This window comes from Chenopodium quinoa, unplaced genomic scaffold, assembly GCF_001683475.1.
Source record: "Chenopodium quinoa cultivar QQ74 unplaced genomic scaffold, ASM168347v1, whole genome shotgun sequence".
In the NCBI taxonomy this organism is placed as follows: Eukaryota; Viridiplantae; Streptophyta; class Magnoliopsida; order Caryophyllales; family Amaranthaceae; genus Chenopodium; species Chenopodium quinoa.
Genome location: NW_018742204.1, coordinates 14,641,238 through 14,661,256, shown reverse-complemented (window position 1 = coordinate 14,661,256; position 20,019 = coordinate 14,641,238). Strand labels below are relative to the sequence as shown.

At 33.9% G+C, this 20,019-nt stretch overlaps 2 protein-coding genes across 8 annotated transcripts; both read right to left on the bottom strand.

Moving 5' to 3' along the window:
- Positions 1 to 2,618: 2,618 nt before the first annotated feature.
- On the bottom strand, positions 2,619 to 17,241 carry LOC110719273. 7 transcript variants are annotated; one of them, XM_021898191.1, is made up of 18 exons: positions 17,106 to 17,241; positions 16,938 to 16,963; positions 15,529 to 15,662; positions 14,730 to 14,792; positions 14,506 to 14,569; positions 13,731 to 14,003; positions 8,922 to 9,222; positions 7,832 to 8,050; positions 7,646 to 7,738; positions 7,266 to 7,403; positions 6,475 to 6,913; positions 6,074 to 6,340; positions 5,686 to 5,982; positions 5,405 to 5,592; positions 5,183 to 5,293; positions 5,005 to 5,089; positions 4,794 to 4,892; positions 2,619 to 2,935 (listed from the first exon to the last, which is right to left on the bottom strand). In XM_021898191.1, exons 7-11 carry the CDS (start codon positions 9,216 to 9,218, stop codon positions 6,692 to 6,694), a joined length of 969 nt encoding a protein of 322 aa, XP_021753883.1. In that variant the 5' UTR covers positions 9,219 to 9,222; positions 13,731 to 14,003; positions 14,506 to 14,569; positions 14,730 to 14,792; positions 15,529 to 15,662; positions 16,938 to 16,963; positions 17,106 to 17,241; the 3' UTR covers positions 2,619 to 2,935; positions 4,794 to 4,892; positions 5,005 to 5,089; positions 5,183 to 5,293; positions 5,405 to 5,592; positions 5,686 to 5,982; positions 6,074 to 6,340; positions 6,475 to 6,691. The 7 variants fall into 7 exon arrangements, with proteins under 7 accessions (XP_021753883.1, XP_021753862.1, XP_021753874.1 ...); XM_021898170.1 differs by lacking the exon at positions 16,938 to 16,963 and having other exon boundaries at positions 13,731 to 13,864; positions 13,937 to 14,003; XM_021898182.1 differs by lacking the exon at positions 16,938 to 16,963 and having other exon boundaries at positions 15,529 to 15,667.
- Positions 10,755 to 12,297, bottom strand: LOC110732470. The gene is made up of 2 exons (XM_021912446.1): positions 11,979 to 12,297; positions 10,755 to 11,908 (listed from the first exon to the last, which is right to left on the bottom strand). Exons 1-2 carry the CDS (start codon positions 12,295 to 12,297, stop codon positions 10,755 to 10,757), a joined length of 1,473 nt encoding a protein of 490 aa, XP_021768138.1.
- Positions 17,242 to 20,019: the final 2,778 nt, after the last annotated feature.

The following is a 20,019-nucleotide window of genomic DNA, read 5'->3' as shown; positions in this document are numbered from 1 at the left end:
TGGCATTTCATGAGAATTTATCCTAGTGATTATAAAGCCTGAATATTGGATCACCTTTTTTTTGTTTATAAAGGTGGTCATTATTTATTAGGCCTCTATCTTTTGACCTGAATTCTCCATGTTTAAACGTATGTTTGAATGTATCTAATGAGAATGAACTAATATGTTACCTTCAACTCATAAGCTTCTGGACAGTTTTGAATAGGATTATGGTTGATTAACAACTCATAAGCTTCTGGACAGTTTTTGTCGTCACTAGACTCTAGCATTAGTCATTTAAACCTATCTATTTTACATAATAAGTGCATATAAACAAGTTAGTTTTGTAGAACAAAAATATTTTATTGAAAATTAATGGATCATAGAACTAACCTTCAAATTTCCCAGTAAAGAAACTCCAATGTCTTTACTAGGTGAGATCTTCCTGATTAGTTGATCAGAAAATCTTTTTCCCTAAAAAGATAACCTACTTGGCTGCATTCTTCTAAGATTTTGACAGTGCATCGATAGAAGATTTCATATTTGCTTGTTTTTTGTGTCAAATTCATGTAATTTAGATTAAAACATTGTAGTGCAAATAAGCTTTAGGAATTAAATTCGGATTGCACTCTTAGCTTTAATTTCTCCCTAATGCTTCCTGCTTCTTGAATGGACTCACTAGCTAACTGGACCCTAATCACATGCCATTCTAATTCATTCTATTCTATATATACTCAGCCTCCCTCATACAAGGACTATCATACTTAATTGAATTTGTCTTGTATTGCTGCCAAAACAGAATAGCTACCACAACACACACACTACACTCCATAGTGGGTGTAGTTTGTTCCAATGTTTTCCCCTGCTACAGTGATAATGCTTAATGGAATTTGATTTTCTTGCTCACCACTTTATTTGTGCACTAACTATGGCAAGTTCTCCTTTATCTCTTTTTGAAAAGTAGGCTGATCCTTCTGCATTTTCATGCTTATGAGACACTGGTAGAAACTATTATGCACATGGCTGTTATGTGTATTATGAGCAGCCTTTTTGGTACCTGTTGTTCTTATGAACTTAAACTTACAGAAACTTCTGATGTAGACTCTTTATTAGCTGGTTGGTTTCTAGGTTCTTTAGGTGAAGTTTCTTGCTTTCTTAGGTCTTTTGGATTTTGAGTAATGTCAGTTGCAACTGCTTGAGGTTTCTTTGTGGGGGATGAGTGCTTTGCAGAAGATGTTGGAGGTGACCCTGTTGTGGCTTTTGTCTAAATTGGCTTGTCACTTCCTCGTGATAGAGATAGTGACTGTGGTAGTGAAGGAGATGGAGATGGTTTGGGCTGTGCTGGCGCCACTCTTGCTGGATGGAAAGGGGGCCGCTGTGTAGGTGGCTGAGATGGTGCTTGGGTCTCTTGGCTGGGACGTGGAGCAGCAGGTGCTTGCTGAGGTGGTAATAGGCTGATATGGTGCTTGGGCCACTTGGCTGGAACTGTGTACTAATATGTGCTACTCTGCTTGCTGCGTTTTGTCAAAAAAGAAAAAAAGATATACATATTTATATTTAATTAGATGAACTTATTTTATATAATTAACTAATATGTATGTATTTTACATTGTTTTGTAGTATTTTAAGCAAGTTCCTCCAACATAATCTCAACAAATGATCGACGAGCTTAGGGAAATGTAGATTTCATATGTTACTGGATACAATCAACCAAATGACAACGAAGATGATTTATGTGAATTGTAGATCAATATGGTATTGGTATATCTAAGCATAGTTTTTTATTTTCATCAACATTAACTAGAAAGGTTTTTGATATTTAACTCACGTATTTGTTTGTATAGAACAAATTTTGTATGAATGATTCAATTTAATTGTGGTTGGATGTTTTAAATTATATATATGAATTATATTTTGATGGCTTTCGTAGTATCTGAAAATATATTTTTTAATTTTATTATACAAAAAGTTATATTGCACGTACAGGATCTTGGATTTATTTTACATATGAAATGTGAAGATTTTCTTACAGGATATATAAATTTACAAGATATAAAACATGAATACAGGTCTAAAATGAAATACAAAAATAATTCAGATTATTAAAATACAAGAATAATACGGTATAACATACGTAGAGGGGTAATTCGAATAATTAAATACTTTTGGCCGGATTTTTTTTTAAAAAAAAAACATTAGAGAACTGTTATCTAACTTAACCGTTCTCTATTGTAATGCAATATAGAATGGTTAAGTGGCCTAAATCGTTCTGTATTCCTTCCTTGGTGTACGAATTTAAAAAGGGAAAAGAGAACGGTTGTGACTAACAACCGTTCTCTATTCGTTATTATATAAAACGCCTACACGACCCGTTCTCTATACTTTATAAATCGCTTAGCAGAAGAACGCCCCTAAGGCGATCTATAAAGCCTATTATAACAGTTCTCTAAGGCCTTTTTGTAGTAGTCGCGCGGGATCTGAATTATTTTTGTATTTCATTTTAGACATGTATTCCTGTTTTATATCTTGTAAATTTATATAGCCTGTAAGAAAATCTTCACATTTCATATGTAAAATAAATCCAAGATCCTGTACGTGCAATATAACTTTCTGTATAATAAAATTAACAAAAATATTTCCAGATATGACGAAAGCCATCAAAATATACTTCATATATATATTTTAAAACATCCAACCACAATTAAATTGAATCATTCATACAAAATTTGTTCTATACAAACAAATACGTGAGTTAAATATAAAAAACCTTTGTAGTTAATGTTGATTAAAAAAAAATTGATGCCCCAAAATATACTAATACCATATTGATCTAAAATTCACATAAATCATCGTCGTCGTCGTTTGGTTGATGGTATCCGGTAACACGTGAAATCCACCTTTCTCTAAGCTCGTCAATCATTTGTTGAGAATATGTATGAGGAACTTGCTTAAAATACTACAAAACAATGTAAAATACATACATATTAGTTAATAATATACAATAAATTGTTCTACATTTAAGGATATTGCACAATGATACATAGAATCACTAAACATTGGTGGATATTGCCATTTTTGCAAATCAATCAGAATGGATGCTGAATAGATTAACAGTTTGTCGCGGTGATACAAAAAATTCAACAGAAGTTCAAAATAGAGTGTCACTGTGGGGCATGGATAACAAATAAGCCTCAGTTAGTAGTTAAGGCTCGTTAGACACAGGGGAAAAGTCATCAATAGCATTAAGAGCCTGGTCAATCTCCATATTAGTCACTGCCTGAATAAGCAAATTCCTAGCTTGGAAGCTTAAATGACTACCTGCTCTCAAGAAGCTGACTACCAGTGATGGTTGCAGTGAAACAACAGCTTCTCAGCATTATGATGGCCTCCTGGATCCAACTGATGATGAAGTACTGGAAGGGAGTGAAGAGTTTTCTCACCAGGGTTATGATTCTCACCAGGGACATGGTTCTATCAGTCTAGACAACAAGCACCTGTTATCACAAATAGCAATCTAGGGTATATATTATGTTTCCCGTCGTTCATTTCATCCCAAAGGACCTCTTCTTTAATTGAATCGTCCTCATTCAAGATTGTTGCAACACGTCTGTCATACATAACTGCTGCCTCCAGAATGATACCAAAATCTTCATCTTGTGTCCAAGCAGTATGTATTGACAAATCAGCAGTAATACAAAATATCATAAGCTGATCATTCTCTAACTAAGGGGGTTTCTTTCTTTTTCCATTTGAGCCACATTACATTTCACACTCTGGTTTTGCATCCCCAGGATTACCCACGATTACTCTCATGAGATGAAACATAGGCCAAAGGGAATAGCGTTAAGCATTTTAGTCAGCTTTTAACATCTTTCCTAGCTGTTTTGTAAATAGAATAAAATCCTCTCCAATCACTTCTAATATCAATATGGCACATTGTTGTTTGTTTATGCATTCCTAGACCATGTACAGAACCCAATTACCAGGAAATAAAAAAAATACTTAGTACTGAATTTTAAAACTGTTTACAATTACAATCAGGTAATTACATAACCAAATGTGAATTTAAGAGCCCGTGTCAGGATTATAAAACACCAGTGACCCTCGTGTCTTTATTTAGAGTTAAAACCCTTACAAACCCATATAGATCTTCCTTAATTTTCTTTTCCTATTACATATTTAGGTGGGTTGGGGGGTGGTTCCCATGGTATTATTATGGTATAGCAATAGTCAAATACCTCCAATGTTCTCATTTTCTCTGAAAAACCTTCAAATCACAATATGTAAGTTTTAACAATAGTGAGTGTTTTGATCCAAAAATTGATAATTTTTAGAGCCAATCTCAGCATTCGAATTCTCAACCTTACCTCTCACTACTGTCAACCTCTTTTTACTCCCAACCCTCCCTTTCACCAATACACGCAATGGAAAAACCCAAACCCCTCTCATCTCCCACAAAATAAAAAACACAAACAAAAGGCAAATCGACGAAATTGGAAACCTACAATCAATCGCAGCACACTTCACTAACCTCAAACTCCTCCCATACCCAATCAATTTAACCCCAAAAACCTATACTTTCCCCCCTAAAGCTGAGTACAAAGCCAAATAACTAATCGTTTCAGAAATCATAACCTTCATCCCATGACTTACATCCACAATCACACCCAATTTCCTATCAAAACTAACCCCATTACTTAGCCAGCCCAGCAGTAATTTTAAAGAGCATAATTGTACAAAAACTACAAATTTTAGAGAGTATAGTCAGATGTGTGCATCAGCTACTCAAAATACATTAAAACTAAATGTCGTACCTTGTCGGGGATGATCATTTGCCTAGATTCAATTGTCTCAATCATGTAGCGACAAACGTAATATCCACTATCACTAGAGCCATTAGCTTGACGAGGACACTAATACAAACCAAAAAAAAGGGGAGGGTTAAATCAAACACCTAGTTATATATAATGTATCAACATATATTATGTACTAAGCATTGCAAAATTATATTAAAGATACAAATACCTCTATGCTTATCCATTTAATGTAAGGTTTCTTCTTTATTTTTGTGATATCCTTTCGATGTTCCGTGCTAAAATTGTTCATTGCCCTAAGTAATTATCAAAATATTAAGAGTAATAGCATTGAAATACTTTCATAAAAAGAAGTTAACATGTAACAAAATAAGTAATCTAGCACATACTTGTTGATTATTGTTTGAGCAAATTTGGGAGGTTCATCTTTTACTCCCGCGGGATCTAGCCAATGCACCAAACCAACCCATGGACAAATAATAGCCAACATCCAATGTCCACTATATTGATTAAAACAATAGAATTCAAATACAATAATGAATGTTTAAAAGGAATTAGAAATAAAACTGATAAAAAAATAAAAAATATGTGATAGACTCATATGCACTTACTCCTCATAATACGGGGCAAAGAAGAGCTGATTTTTGTTTTTAGCATCATTACATGAAAATAGCCTAGCTAGATAGTCACATCGATCATTGTCTTTTTCCACAGTTGGAGCATACGGGGATAGATAGTTGCAATCACAAAATCCATACAACCCTGAGATACCTTCTGTATGACAATCTCACTCATATACCTTGCATATCAAATATTTATTTAAATTTATTAGCTCATTAGTCAAAAAGCGTTATAAATTTAACCTAGAAATGGCAAAGGATACAACACTTACATCATTAAAATTGACGTGTGACGATTTTATCTCTCTTTGGAAGCACCAGTCAAGCATGTCTTCAAAATCAAGGGTAACACATTGCTCATTTTGAAACACTCTAGCCAAAACTGTAAAAGATTTGGTTTTACCGCTCGTTTTCATTGCAATAGCCACATCCTTAAATACTCGAACCAAATTAGAAGTCAACTTCAACTTATCAGCATGAGTTATTGTGTACTTTCGAGTGCATGATGATTGTGATGATGGAGAGTGTGGAGATGGTGCAGCGATTTCTTTAGTGACTTGCTTATCAGCCTTGTCATATAATCGCAGGAAAAAAATCAGCAAAAAAAAAATAACAGGTATATAATGTGACAGATAATTATAATTTAAAACTGAATTTTACCTTCTTTATAGGAAAAACCAAGTGAGAAGGCCATATTAAATAATAATTTAAAGTTTGACAAATGAATCTTATCTCCCTTTCAGGAGATGGCAGAGGTGCATTTGGGTTGATTTCTTCTTTAACACAAACTCGATAATGACCACTTGGGACAGGCTTGAAATGATGCTTGACAACTTATCCTTCCATCCCAACAAACACTTCTCCAATAGCAACTATATCGACCCCTTTGTCACTCTTAATTGCCAAGGAACAAAGACTATCAACTCCCTAAATATGGATTATGGTATTAATAAACTTTTTGTGGTTTGATAAGATGTAGTAGTCTATAATTTAACACCATCAGAAGAATCTAGGATATATATACTTACATCAAACATATAAGTATTATGAAATAATGTTACCTTTGGAAATGGTTGGCCAGTAATGTCTTGTTCATTATTGAGTACATGCGTTTCCAAATTCTCATTTTCTAGCACATATTCCTCCTCAGGCCACGCAACATGGTATGGCTCGGGTTGAACCTCACATGCTTGAAAATTCTGGTCTTGGAAGTTGAAACCTCGAAACCCTTGGTCACCTTTGGAGCCAAAGACATCTAAATGATCATCTAACTCTTCATCACCAGAACCACCCTTTTGGACACTTGCTAACTGATGGGTATGTAACTTTGTTTTGCTCTGAGGCAAGTTGGAAGCTAAGACCTTGAAGCCAACTGTCACGACCCAAGCCAAGGCCATCTAAACCTTGGCCACCAGATCCACCAGCTTGGATACCCGCTAACTGATGGGCAACTTGGTTTCCATTTGAATCACCAAGTTCTATCAATTGCTCCACGTTAACCTGACCACTTGACATTAAGTAAGACAACAGCAAATTTTGTGTGTTAACCACATTTTCTAATTTTGATTTGAGACACTTGAGATCTGATTGCAATTGACTTTGTGGTAATGGTTTGTTATAGCAAAAGTACAACTTATTTGTAACACCCGACCCAACGCCCCTAACACAACCACCATGTTCAGGATTCTTTAATGCTCTCGCAAGGATATCATTCCGGCCAGTGGCCTCAATTTCTCCTTGGATTGTTGAGCCTCCAATACTTTCTGACATCAATAATAAACAACCTAATTAAGGTAGTGTACTCTATTATAGCCAAATAATTTATTTGATTCAAAAGTAGAAACAAACTCACAATTGTTTGAGCTATTTCAAAATCAGCAGGATTGTCAAAGGTCATTGCACCATCTTTTTGTTTGGAATGAGCTCTTATCCAAACCAAATGTCGAGGCACGTCTCTAACTTGCACTCCTTGTTTCTGAAGTTCAGCAGCCTGACAATACATATAACACAATGCCATTTAACAACTAAAAGTCATCCCTTAATTGATTATTTACTGTTATTCCTAAAAAAGTTCAACAAAAAATCTGACATAATCATTTCAGTTCAGCAGCCTGACAATACATATAACACAACGCCATTTAACAACGGAAAGTCATCCATTAATTGATTATTTACTGTTATTCCTTACAAAAAATCAACAAAAAAATCTGACATAATCATTTCTAAACTTACAATCTCTTGTTCATAATACAAGTGCCCTTTTTGACCTCCTCGATATCTTGAAGTATTCATTTTCGCCCTCTTTCGATTCTTGTCACTTAGTTCCTTTCAATATAATAATGTACATACAATTAATTCCCAGTTTTCAAAGGTTTTTTCATAACTATGATTAGTTATGGGCTATAATTCAAAGATTACCTTAAACGCATCATCAGTATATGTTTCAATGAACTTGGTCCAATCAGCTTGTGTTATTAATGGATATATCGAAGGTGGCTTCTTTATTATCACATTTGGATTTACTCCCTTGGTGTCGTACATCCAATCCTTTCTTAATCTGGCCTTGAAAGCTCTCCACCGGATTGAAGCTCTCCCTAATACATAATTTCTACGTTCTTCCGGCACTATAAATCCTCTCTGCACAATTCAAATAAAAGATATTAGATATGACAATACCTAAATTCATATATCAAAACAATACCCGAATTCGAATAAACAAGCTTTTTTGAGGCTTGATCATTCTCTGGAAGCCACAATGCAGTCTTGATTTTCTTTTTTTTTTCATCTTTTTGTTTTAGGAACCCCATCAAGGAGAAATTACGTAGATAAATCAGATTCAGCTACATCAATAATATCATCAATGATGAAATGGAACGAACTAGATTTTGCATCAAACCAGGTGGCAGCTTACTGCTGCAAAGCTGGACTTTTTACACTAAGACGTTATGCTGGCTGGCAGAAAAACTCTTAGAGCAGACTACTTCTGTCTGTCAGATCAGAACATGAGCTTTTACCTCCTTTGTACTTACGATCATTACATCATAGGGGATCAAGTATCGCTTTGACATTTTATCAAACAATAAATATACTCTTTCTTCTGCAAAAATAGCTATTGAAAGAGGTATAAATTCTTGTAAAAAGAGTTGATCAGAATTTTGTTTTGGCAAGGGAAATTCCCTTTGTTTTGACAGGACACACTTAGCATCACAATTGGCCAAACCACTTTACCAAAGATTTCTCGATATCATCCAAATTAAGCAAATAATTTGAGCTATAATACCCTTGGCATTTTACAGTCTTGAGAGCCCTTGTTGTTATAGTAACTCTTTATAAAATCAGCATATGAATGCTTAACCTCATCAGAATTACTGCGGTCTCGCTTAGTAGTATAGCTAATTTATTTCAAGAACTGTATGACCATCGAAAACAAAACAAAGACATCCTCCAGCAAAAAAAAAAATGACCAAACCAATATTAAGATTTCAAACCAAAAAATTAAATAGCTTACCATAATGAATTTAAAGAGGTCATCAATAACTTCTTTCGGAACTTCCTCCCAGTCGCGATAATTGATATTCACTTTTTCACGAACAACTACAATGTATGATGAAAAAATATCTCTATTTTCCCCAATTGGCACTTTATTGTGATTCCATTCCAACGGGATTTTGACACCACTCAGAATTGCTTTTCCAAATACTGCAGCTACTGTACGACCCCTTCGATTCTCACACTCAGCAGATTCTTCAGCCTCGCCAGTTTTAGAGGCCTCATTAGCACTTGCTTGCTTTCTCTTTTTTGACATCAACCTGCAAACATACAATTATATAGAAATCATCTCTAAGAAGTGTCATTAGAAATCAAATAAAATAAAGCATTTGTCTAAAAACTCTACATCAAGAACAGATTATAAATTTCAATACAAGAACCACAAGAATCAGATTTTTCTAGTAGCATAATAACCTGTACGACGCCGCTTTTTAGGTTGATTATTAGCATTACTATTTTCATTGTCATGCCAAATCTCTTCTTCATGATCACTACGTATATATGTTGTTGTATCATCAAGACTATCATCCACATTTTGTACCTCACAAGGGGTAGACCTCTCCTCATAAGAAATATTGTCATCATTGTCATCAATGACATATCGAGGTTTCGATGTGACAACAACTGATTTTCTTTTATCACACGGGTCAGTAACATAAAACACTTGTTTAGCTTGACTAGCCAAAATGTATGGATCTTCTGTATGACCTATCTTGTTGAGATTCGTAGTAGTATGCCCTAAACCATCGCATACAACATTGTTATTATTGTTAGCCCATTTGCAACCAAAAATAGATATCGAAAAACCCATATAATGCAACTCACATATCTCTTCAATTACCCCATAGTATTGCATTTTGCTATAAACAGGTCGATTATCTTTAGAACTAGACAAATGCATCGCTTCCGCTTCAACACATACCCCGCTGTTTTGCATAGTGCTTTTATCATCTTGATCCCTGGTATAAAAAGTCTAGCCATTAATGGCATAACCAGAAAAAAATGAGGCAGAGAAATCAGGACCATTAGCTAAACTTCTAAGTCGGTCAGAAACAGTTTATGGGAAATTTTTTCTCTTTCATTACTTGATCCTTGAGCCAAAGATGAAATGTTTTACTTTGTTCAATAGCCAAAGCTTTGGATCTAGCCTTTCGATTATGCATCTTCAAAAAAGTCATATGTCTATTAATATACGGTGCAATTTCATCTTCATTGAAAAGAATATATGTGTGGGCCATGTGCCACTTTTCAGGAGACAAGTCAAGTTCTCTACGACCGATGGTTCCCTTACCCTCAAGTGTGTCACTGTGTCGAGAAGTAGAAATCCCTACTGTCCTCATATCTCCTAAACTTTCAAGGCAATATTCCATAGCTAACTCATAAAGCATTCTCTCAGCGATACAAGCCTCAGGTCGATAAGCATTCTTAACATACCCCTTATAAGTTTTCATTTATCTTTCAAAGGCCCATTGAACTCTATTGTGCACGGGACCACAAAATCTAATCTCCCTTACCAAATGAATTGGCAAATGTATCATGGGAAAGTACATCTCCAATTGACACAAAATAACATCAATTTCAGTTTCTAAGGAATCCAAAGATGACTTTAATGTATATTGCCTTAAAGAAAAGACATAAACTGATAATGGCATATCGTACATTTTTTGACAAAATTGAACGAATAGCAATAGGTAAGAGATCTTGCATAAGAACACGGCAGTCATGAGACTTCAAGCCCACGAGTTTCAAATTCTCCATTGAAACAAGAGAAGAAATGTTTGAAAAATAACCCTCAGGCACCTCCGGCTAAGGATGCACAAAGCTCAACTTTCTCATTCTTAGACAGTGTATAAGCAGCAGGTGGCAAATAGTCCTGTTTTCCAGTCTCAACGGCATGGAGCTCATTTCTCATATTCATTTCCTTCAAGTCAAGTCGAGCATTAACACCGTCTTTTGTCTTCCCTGAGATATTCAATAGTGTGCCAATCAAACTATCAAACACATTCTTTTCGATATGCATAATATCTAGAGAATGTCGGACAAAGAGAAATCTCCAATAAGGAAGACGCCAAAAATCACAACACTTCTTGTACCCTTTCTTAGGAATGGCATCTTTATTTTTCTTTAACTTGCCAAAAGTAAGTTGAATGTCTTTCACCTTTTCAAATACTTCTTGGCTAGTAAAGACTTTTGGGCGACTTTCAAAATTGTGTTCCCCATTAAAAGCTTTCTTCATTCGACGATACTTATGATCCAAAGGAAGAAATGGACGATGATCATAGTAGACCGTCTTTCTAGATGCCGAGAACCATTTGCCTTTCCAACCATCTTCACATATAGGACAACCACCTTCCCCTTTTACAGAATAGCCAGAAATATTACCATATGCTGGATAATCTTGTATGGTGCAAAATAACATTGCTCTTAAATTGAAAATTTCATTCCGATTAGCATCAAACACTTCTACACCTTCTTCCCACAACAACTTTAAGTCATCAATGAGAGGTGCCAAATACACATCGATGTCATTTCCTGGTTGTTTAGGTCCAGAAATAAGCATTGACAACATAATGTACTTTCTTTTCATGCATAACGAAGGAGGTAAGTTATAAGCCACTAGCATGACCGGCCATGTACTACGGATGCTACTAAGGGAACTATATGGATTAATACCATCAGTAGACAACCCAAGGCGTAGGTTTTGTTCTTCACTACCAAAATCAGGGAATTGTCCATCAATAAATCTCCATTGCGGTGAGTCAGCCGGGTGTCTAAGTAACCCATCCTTTTTCCGGCCGAATTTATGCCATGTCAACTTCTCTGCATCTACCGGGTCTGAATACATCCGTTTAAACCTAGGAATAATTGGAAAATACCACAAAACCTTAGCTGGCACTCCTTCCTTTTTCTTATACCTTGAGAGATTACACTCTGGGCAACTCTTTGCTGATTCATTTTCATTTCGATAAAGTATGCAATCGTTAGGACACGTATGAATTTTTTTCATAACGCAAACCCATTGTGCATAATGTTTTTTTTGCCCTGTATGTATTCTTTGGCAAAACATTATCAAATGGAAGGACATCTATCAAGAACTCAAGTAATGCTGTAAAACTCTTATCTGTCCAACTATGACCCACCTTCAAATTGTATAACTTAAGTGAAGCTGATAGCTTTGCGTACTTACACCCTTCATATAAAGGATTCTCAGAATCACTCAACAATTCTTCCATCACATTTGGATCATCATCTACTCTGTGTACGAATTGACTCGTCATGTCCTCTAATTTGTTACCCTCATCGGTATTATGGCCTTGAGCATCCTTGCTTGTCATTTCTTCCCTTTTTTCACCATGACGATGCCAACAAGTATATGTTCTATCAAATTGCCTTTTACTCAATGATTAAGTATCACATCAGCTTTGTGACACATAAGATTATGGCAGATGTAATAAGGACATGGCAATTTATCACGCCCTTTACTATTATTTTCCAAAGCGAATTTAATAAATTCCATAACTCCGGCTTCATATTCTGGATCCCCTAATTTTTTTGTGGTTATCCAAATTCGGTCCATATCTACAAACTAGGAAGTTAAAAATAAAAATATATACACTCAAATCACAAACATAACTGCACTTGCTATATACTTATGGATATAATTTTAACATACACTACCATAGTTAATGCCTACAACAATGTAAATAAAAACAAGCTAATAAACTTAGCTTTACATGTAAATAACAATTTATTTAAGCTCTTTAATTACTAAAGTATAAGAATCTATTTATTAGTGCAACTGAATAATACAATATTATAATGTGTTTTCATATAATGTAATTATTGGACCACCTCATAACCTGTTTGTTCATTAGTTTTCTTTAATCAAAAATAAGCTTTGTTATGCGAACTTCTCAAGTCAATTATGCCCAACATTGTTCAATAGTGAAAGAAGGCCCCACCTTTACCATTATTTAATATACATGCAACATCCCTATAAAAAGCCACAAATTTGAGATATTATTATTATTATTATTAAAAGTAAAGTTATAAATAATTCAGTACCACAATTATGACTCCCATCTCTTCTCTCTTCTCTCTTCACAATCAGAGACACAATTTCCACAAAAACACTGCACACCCTTTACCATTTTCTTTCTAGTAGAATATTTAGCCCCACTTCTTTGTTTTGCTTTCTACTTACCATTTTCTGTTCCATTGGGCATCAAACTCTATATCTAATTTTGTCTGACCTTAAAAACCAAAACATTTTGTTTTTAAACAAACCTCATTCACAAAATGGGCTCAGCCATATCCTCATCAATTTTACCAACAGCATATATTACCTCGCTAAACCAAAACCAAAAATTGTATGTTTATCTCACTGTTTTAAGTCCTATCTTTATGTTCCTTTTTTAAAAAAAAAAAACAAAATCTGATTAGGGTTCTAAATTGAAATTAGGTAAGATTAATTTGGCTAAAATAATTTTGATTACAATTGAAATAACAGTAAATTTGACAAATATAAGGGTAATTTGATTGAACTTACTGCAATAATTCGGCTTAAAAATTTACATACAAACAATCGATGAATTAATCCCAAAAACAAGAACTTTGAAGTTTTTTTCAATCACCTAAAATTCGAATTCTATGAATTTAATTCTGTTTCCTTCATAATTTGTATGATTCATGCAATCAGGTTGACAATTATCAGAATCAAATTACTCTACCACAACAGAAATTCGAACAAAAAAAAATTCGAGCCTACCTCAATTTACTGCAGGTGGCTCAGCAAACAAGTGTGGTACGCCGGTACTGCAGATAGACGTGGAGCGGCAGTGGAGTAAGCGGTTGATGAAGGTTTTTCTATGGATGTTTGATGGAGGTTTAACTTTTTTATTCCTGATGAATTGAATGAGAAAGAGGTTTCACTTTTTTATGAAAGTGAAATTGATGCGCGGGCTTCAATTTTACCTTTTACTCTTTTAGCCGCCTTCGTTTGGGTAAATTATTACTCCGTATGTACGTATATAATTTCCTCCTAATTTAAAAAAATTAATTAATTAATATAATACAAAACGGTTGTCAAGATGACCGTTCTATATCATTTATAATAAATAATTATTTTTTTTAATTATTTGAGTAAATTGAAATACAGAATGGTTAACTAGCTAACCGTTCTATATGTTTTAACGTACAGAACGCCTCTTATCTTAAAATGATCTATATTCTTCTGGAGAATGCCTACCTTTGATAACCGTTCTATATTTTGCGATCTCTAATCTAGTTTTTGGTGTAGTGCATAAAAAAATAAATAAATAAACTACAAAAATCAGATTAATGCATCTAGCTACTCTATATAACATTCCTTTTTATCATGGCATTTAATAAGGACTTAAACTAAGTAAATAAATTTAGAAAACACAGTAAGATCATCCATTATGCAAGTCATTTGCTTTGGTCAACAATTCATGAATAGGGTATCTAAGTATTATAGTATGTCAAAAGCTAAGGATTTTTAAAGAGTATCTAAGATAAAGTACCTTCTTTTGCCGCAAAAATACACTAAGAGCAGACAATCCGTGGGAATCAAGCTACTGTACAAGGCTGGAAAAACAGATTAGGTTGTGTTAGTAAACTTTAAAATTTTATAGGATGCAAAGTCTTTAAATATGAATGCACATACAATTATGTATGTCATATGGAAAGCTTTTGGAAGTGCATTATACAATATTAGTGAACTAATAATATCTAAGGTATAGTGTACCTTCTTTTGCTGCAAAAGTACAGTATGAGCAGAAAATCGTGCAAATCCAGCTCCTAAACAACGCTGGAAAAACAGAAAATGTAGTGTTAGTAAACTTTGACAGTTTAAAGGAAGCAAAGTCTGAGTTAAAACTGAGTCCAAAAGATAACATAGCAACATCATAGCAATTTAGCTAGACAATAAATTTTACTTATAGCACACAAAAGCTAAGGCCTTACAAGGAACCGTCATATTTTTCCTTTGATGCAATCAGAAACTTACATACCAGGATAATAATAAACAAGTAAAGACTCTGAGTTCTGTTTTCAAAGGTAATAGTCTAATGCAACCATAATTTTCCTTTGATGCAATAAAAAACTTACATATCATATATTAATAAATATGATAACCTCTTGACTTTGCAATGAACTTGAAGAAAGCTAAAACAGGGTAACAATGTATAAACACTACACAACTTGTACAACATAAATACAAGAGTGAAGAAGTGGAGGTAATTCTATTTACTTGCAATGTAGAGAAATTTCACAGAATAGATGTAATGGAAGACATCAGCCTATGACTCAATACTCGAACTCCCCTAGTTCAAATCAACTACCCATGTAAAAATATTATGCACGACTACACGCATGACATGTCATTTTGGGCTATAAACATGCAAGTACTTTTATACGACATCCAATTTTTGACACTATGACTTGTTAAACACTTGTGGCACGCGAATTTTGATAAAAAAAAATAAAAAAAAAAAGCCTTCCGGAATCAATTTGATGAAAAGAGTACAATTAAGTCATCAATATACCTTCTTTGGGTTCAACAGGTAGTCGTACAATGTATCTTCTCCCCACAAAACGACCTTATTCTTGTAAGCAGAAGAGTAAGAATATCCTGCAGTTGAGCCTAACTGCCTCCCGATAAGACCATTTAGATTTGGACCTATACTGTCATAAATCTGAATAAGAATAGCTATAGTACTGAGGTAGCCAATATATTCAGCCACATTTATTTCATAACACCAATGACGGAAGAAGCATACATCAGACAATTAAGTACCAGAATGTACTCCTTAAAATAGTAGTAAGGTGATTAAGTGCCAATCGGCATTTCAGATAAAAATTCATAAGCATTCTCAAATAACTGTCAGACACAACACGACATTACCAAGAACATAACAAGGTCACAAATCACAGAAAAGAATTTAGTAAAAGATACATGACCATTACAATAGACATCTTACATGATCATGATTTACCACTAATCACTAATGAGGGCAATTCCCCCTGCCAAGTATATTCAGCCTTCTTTCTGCTTACTCTATATCTGAAGTTACATTGTTAACAGAAATCATGTTATAAACATGATCTTTTTATGTTAGTCCTTATTCTCTTTAACTTACATAAACCAATTTAAAATCAGTAAAATCAGATTTGATGAATGTTGGTGATTGCATACTACAAGACACTTGTAAATCATCAAAATTTAGTTTTAAAAAGTAAAAATCAGTTTAATCAATATAATTATATAAATCAAGTGAAGGGAACAAGGCCTTGCAAGTTTATAGAACAAAAACAAGTACACACTTTTATTGTACTGATAAATACAAAATCAAACTCTTAGGTTTCTGTCAGCTATAAATTCATGTACTTTCACAAACAGTTTTGCCATACTAAATTTAACTAATTCATATACTAACAACCTAAATATTGACAGCCCTCTAAGGATAGGGAAGAGGAGAAATCCAAGACAAATTTCTGCCAACAGACCAAACCTAGTCGAAATCCTCAAGAACTTTAGCAAGCAACTGAAACACCAATTTTCAATTCAGTCAGTTATTCCAACCTAGTTAATTAATCCTCAAGCCTTGTTTAGAGATTGGAAGCCTAAAGTTGCTAAGGACGGTGATAACCTTGTCACTTGCTTAGTTGGATGTTGTGTTTATAAAGGGTATTATATCCAAACAATTCAAGGCAATCTTCATCAAAACAAGAAAGTGTCATTCACAACAAAGCTAGAAAATTCAAAGCCTATAAAATTCATTACAAAAACCCAAATATTCCAAACTAAAACCCTAGAAAACGCCATAAAATTCATAACAAAATCCCATAAAAAACTACTTTAAAAAAAACAGGGAAACATCAAAATTGTAAGCATAATTCACGAAAAAAACAACATAAAAAGAAATTAAATCATCTAATTAAGGGAAAAAATTACCTCGGAATAAGAGACCGATTCTTATTCTACTCCAACTCAAAATCGTAAACATACAAAGAATAATTCCCAATTTTAATGAAATTTAGAGAATTGTGAGATATTAGGGTACCAAAAAACGATAGATATATACCTAGCAACAAAATTGTATAGCAAATTGTAAATTGATACCTGAAAATTATGAAAGAGACGAGCAAAAACCCCCCAAATTCGTTCAATTTTAGCAAGAAAAACCCAGAAATTAACCACAAAAGGTTAGATGTTGTATGTTGTCGGTGATGAGTGAAGTGAAGGTTAGAGGAGAGAAAAATAGTGGGCAATTTAATTGGGAGTATTATTTTAATACAACCCGCTAATTTTTTCATTAAAATTTTTCAAATTGCGGGCAGCAATGACTCACGTGTATAACACGTGATTTTCCCTACGGTTTACAATGTCGAGACAATCTTCGACCACAAAAAGAGTCGAAAAAAACGGAATCCAAAACTGTACGCTGACGCCACAGCAAAGGTCTCGAAGCAAAAGCGTCCAAAATACACTGGTTTTGTAGTAGTGTTGATATTCTGAAATTTAGAATGATTTTGGTTTTGCAATGGGAGTCTCATAATTTCAGATTTAAAGAAATTCGACCTCAAAAAAAAGTAAAACTGGTGTAGTTAAGATTCAATCACAGATCACTTATGTATAATAGGAAAGCATTGACCAACTACACCAAGGGGTATCAACACATATGTGATATATTGTATTATTTATTAATTTGTACCATTTATATTTATGTCAAATGATTGTATGATTCTATTAAAAATAATATGATTCCTTAAATGTTAATAGGTAGCTTATTATTTAATATATTATGATAATTACTATTGAATAAAAATGTTGTTAGGGTTGGGTGTAGGGTTTAGGTTACATGGTTTAGGGTTAAAATTTTATTGAGCAATAAATGTTAAGATAATGTATTGTTTGTTGTTTTTTAGTTTAATAATGTATTTTAACAAGAATATGTATTAATAAAATGTATCAATAAGAAGTTTTGCACAATACTTGTTTTGTTATGTGCATCACTTTCTAAATGGATTAGCTTACTGATATATCAGTTGCTTTTATAGATTGTGATGATTTCTTCTATTTGATAAGTTAATACTAGTATATTGTTTATATTTCAAAAAAAAAAAAGAAAAAAAAAGTGTGTTATTCGTATTGTAACTTACATTTGTACATTTTAATTTATATATTACCACGAAGTTTAAATTGTAAGTTTTTTAATAAAATATATTAACATAGAGGTAAATTGTAAATATTCCTTATATAAATTCTGTGTTATCCATTACTAAGTTAGTTTTTATTTATTTAAGTTTGGTTTGAAATCAAACATGTATTAAATTCATCATGTTCAATAACATCCACTAAAATGAACTGTTTATATTAATCATTTGAGCTGAGAATTCATATAATCGTTTTTTTTTTTTTTTCAGAATCATATCCATAAACATGGGTATACATTTATTGTAAAGTTGGGTACATCTTAAGTATTAAGTTCTTTTTTTTATATAAATATTTACAGAAATATTAAGATAACACATATTAAGGCAAATTTTTGGGTTATATGTGGTTGATTTTTTTTTTTTTTTTTTTACCAAAATCTGGTACAGTAAGGTTTCGAACACGGATCACTTTTGTACATTAGGAAAGCATTGATAAACCGAGTCAAGGGGTATTAGCATTTACGTTTTTAAATATTTAGTGTTTTGTACCATTTTATTGTGATGTCAAAATGAATTCCATGATTCTTTTAAAGACAAAATGATCTCTCGAATTGTTATTTTGTCCGTTATATTTTGTAAACCCTAAAATTATTTTGGGAAATTCTCTTTGGTAGACCTATAATAATAAACATTCTCAGTGGTAAAATGCAAAAAAAGTTATTATCCTTGGTGAATCATATTTTAAAAAGTTTAGTCATTGGTAACATTAAGCAAGGTAATTAGGCATTTCTTAACCATGGTTAACCATTCTAAGTAAAAAAAAGTTGTGATGCCTAAAATACCCCCATTTTAAAATTAATTAAAAAAAAATAAAAACCACCACCTTGCCACCACCTTCCCCACCATTCTCCACCATTCCCTCACCCCCTCCTCTGCTCGCAGCTCCCCTCCCCCAGCCCCTATTCCCTAACTTCCCCATTCCCGCCGGCAACCTTCGTCCCTACCCCGACACGCCAAGTACCCAACGCCCCAACCCATTTTCTCTCCTCAAATTTGCTGCTACAAAACCCCCAAACCTCGCAACTCGCCACCAAGGCAGCCCCCGCCACCAGCGAAGTCGAGTCGGCGTCAAAATCCCAGCAAGTACCTCAAATCGCGCTCTTCACCTTCTGGAAATCACATCTCTACCCCTTCGACACCCTTCCCCATCTTCTCTCCTTTCTCGCACCTCACCACCATTGAAAACGATAAAAAAATTGAACTAAATTTGTGAATTTCTGGTAATTGAAACCCTAATTCCTCACAATTGAACAAGAAATTATGTAAATTACAAATAAATTGAAATTAATTTGATGTTTGTTGAAGCAAAAGGTGTAGCCAGTGGGGATTTAGGGTTTAGGGTTTGTCGTTTCGGGAAAGGGTGTGGCTGGGGGCTGGTGGTGTCTAGGGTAGGGGAAAGGGGAAGGGGGATGGAGTCGGCAGCAGGGGAGCTGTGCGCCGGTTGGTTAAGGGGAAAGGGACGTCGGTGGCTGGTTGCTGGTGAGGAAGGGGAGGTTGCTTTTTTTTTCCTTTAAAAAAATCTAAGAAGGGGAAATCAGGTCTGCCATTAGGGTCAAATTAGTCATTACATCATTAGTTAACCATAGTAACGCTTAAAATGCCTAATTACCTTGCTTAATGCTACCATTGATTAAACTTTTTAAAACAGTTCACCAAGGATAATAACTTTTTTTGCATTTTACCATTGAAAATCTTAATCATTAGAGGTCTACCAAAGAGAATTTCCCAATTGTTTTTATTCAGGAGAATCTATGGCTAATTGTTTTATTCTAACCGTTTTTTTTTTTTTGTATTTTTTTTTTGTATTGTAAACTCCTTAA

Coding starts and splice junctions, on each gene's coding strand:
- LOC110732470 (XM_021912446.1), bottom strand. CDS start 12,297: ATGACAAGCAAGGATGCTCAAGGCCATAATACCGATGAGGGTAACAAA. Junction 11,909..11,978: donor AAAAACATTATGCACAATGG/GTTTGCGTTATG, acceptor AAAATGAATCAG/CAAAGAGTTGCCCAGAGTGT.
- LOC110719273 (XM_021898191.1), bottom strand. CDS start 9,218: ATGTCAAAAAAGAGAAAGCAAGCAAGTGCTAATGAGGCCTCTAAAACT. Junction 8,051..8,921: donor ACCTCTTTAAATTCATTATG/GTAAGCTATTTA, acceptor TGAATTGTGCAG/AGAGGATTTATAGTGCCGGA. Junction 7,404..7,645: donor TGTATTATGAACAAGAGATT/GTAAGTTTAGAA, acceptor ATGTATTGTCAG/GCTGCTGAACTTCAGAAACA.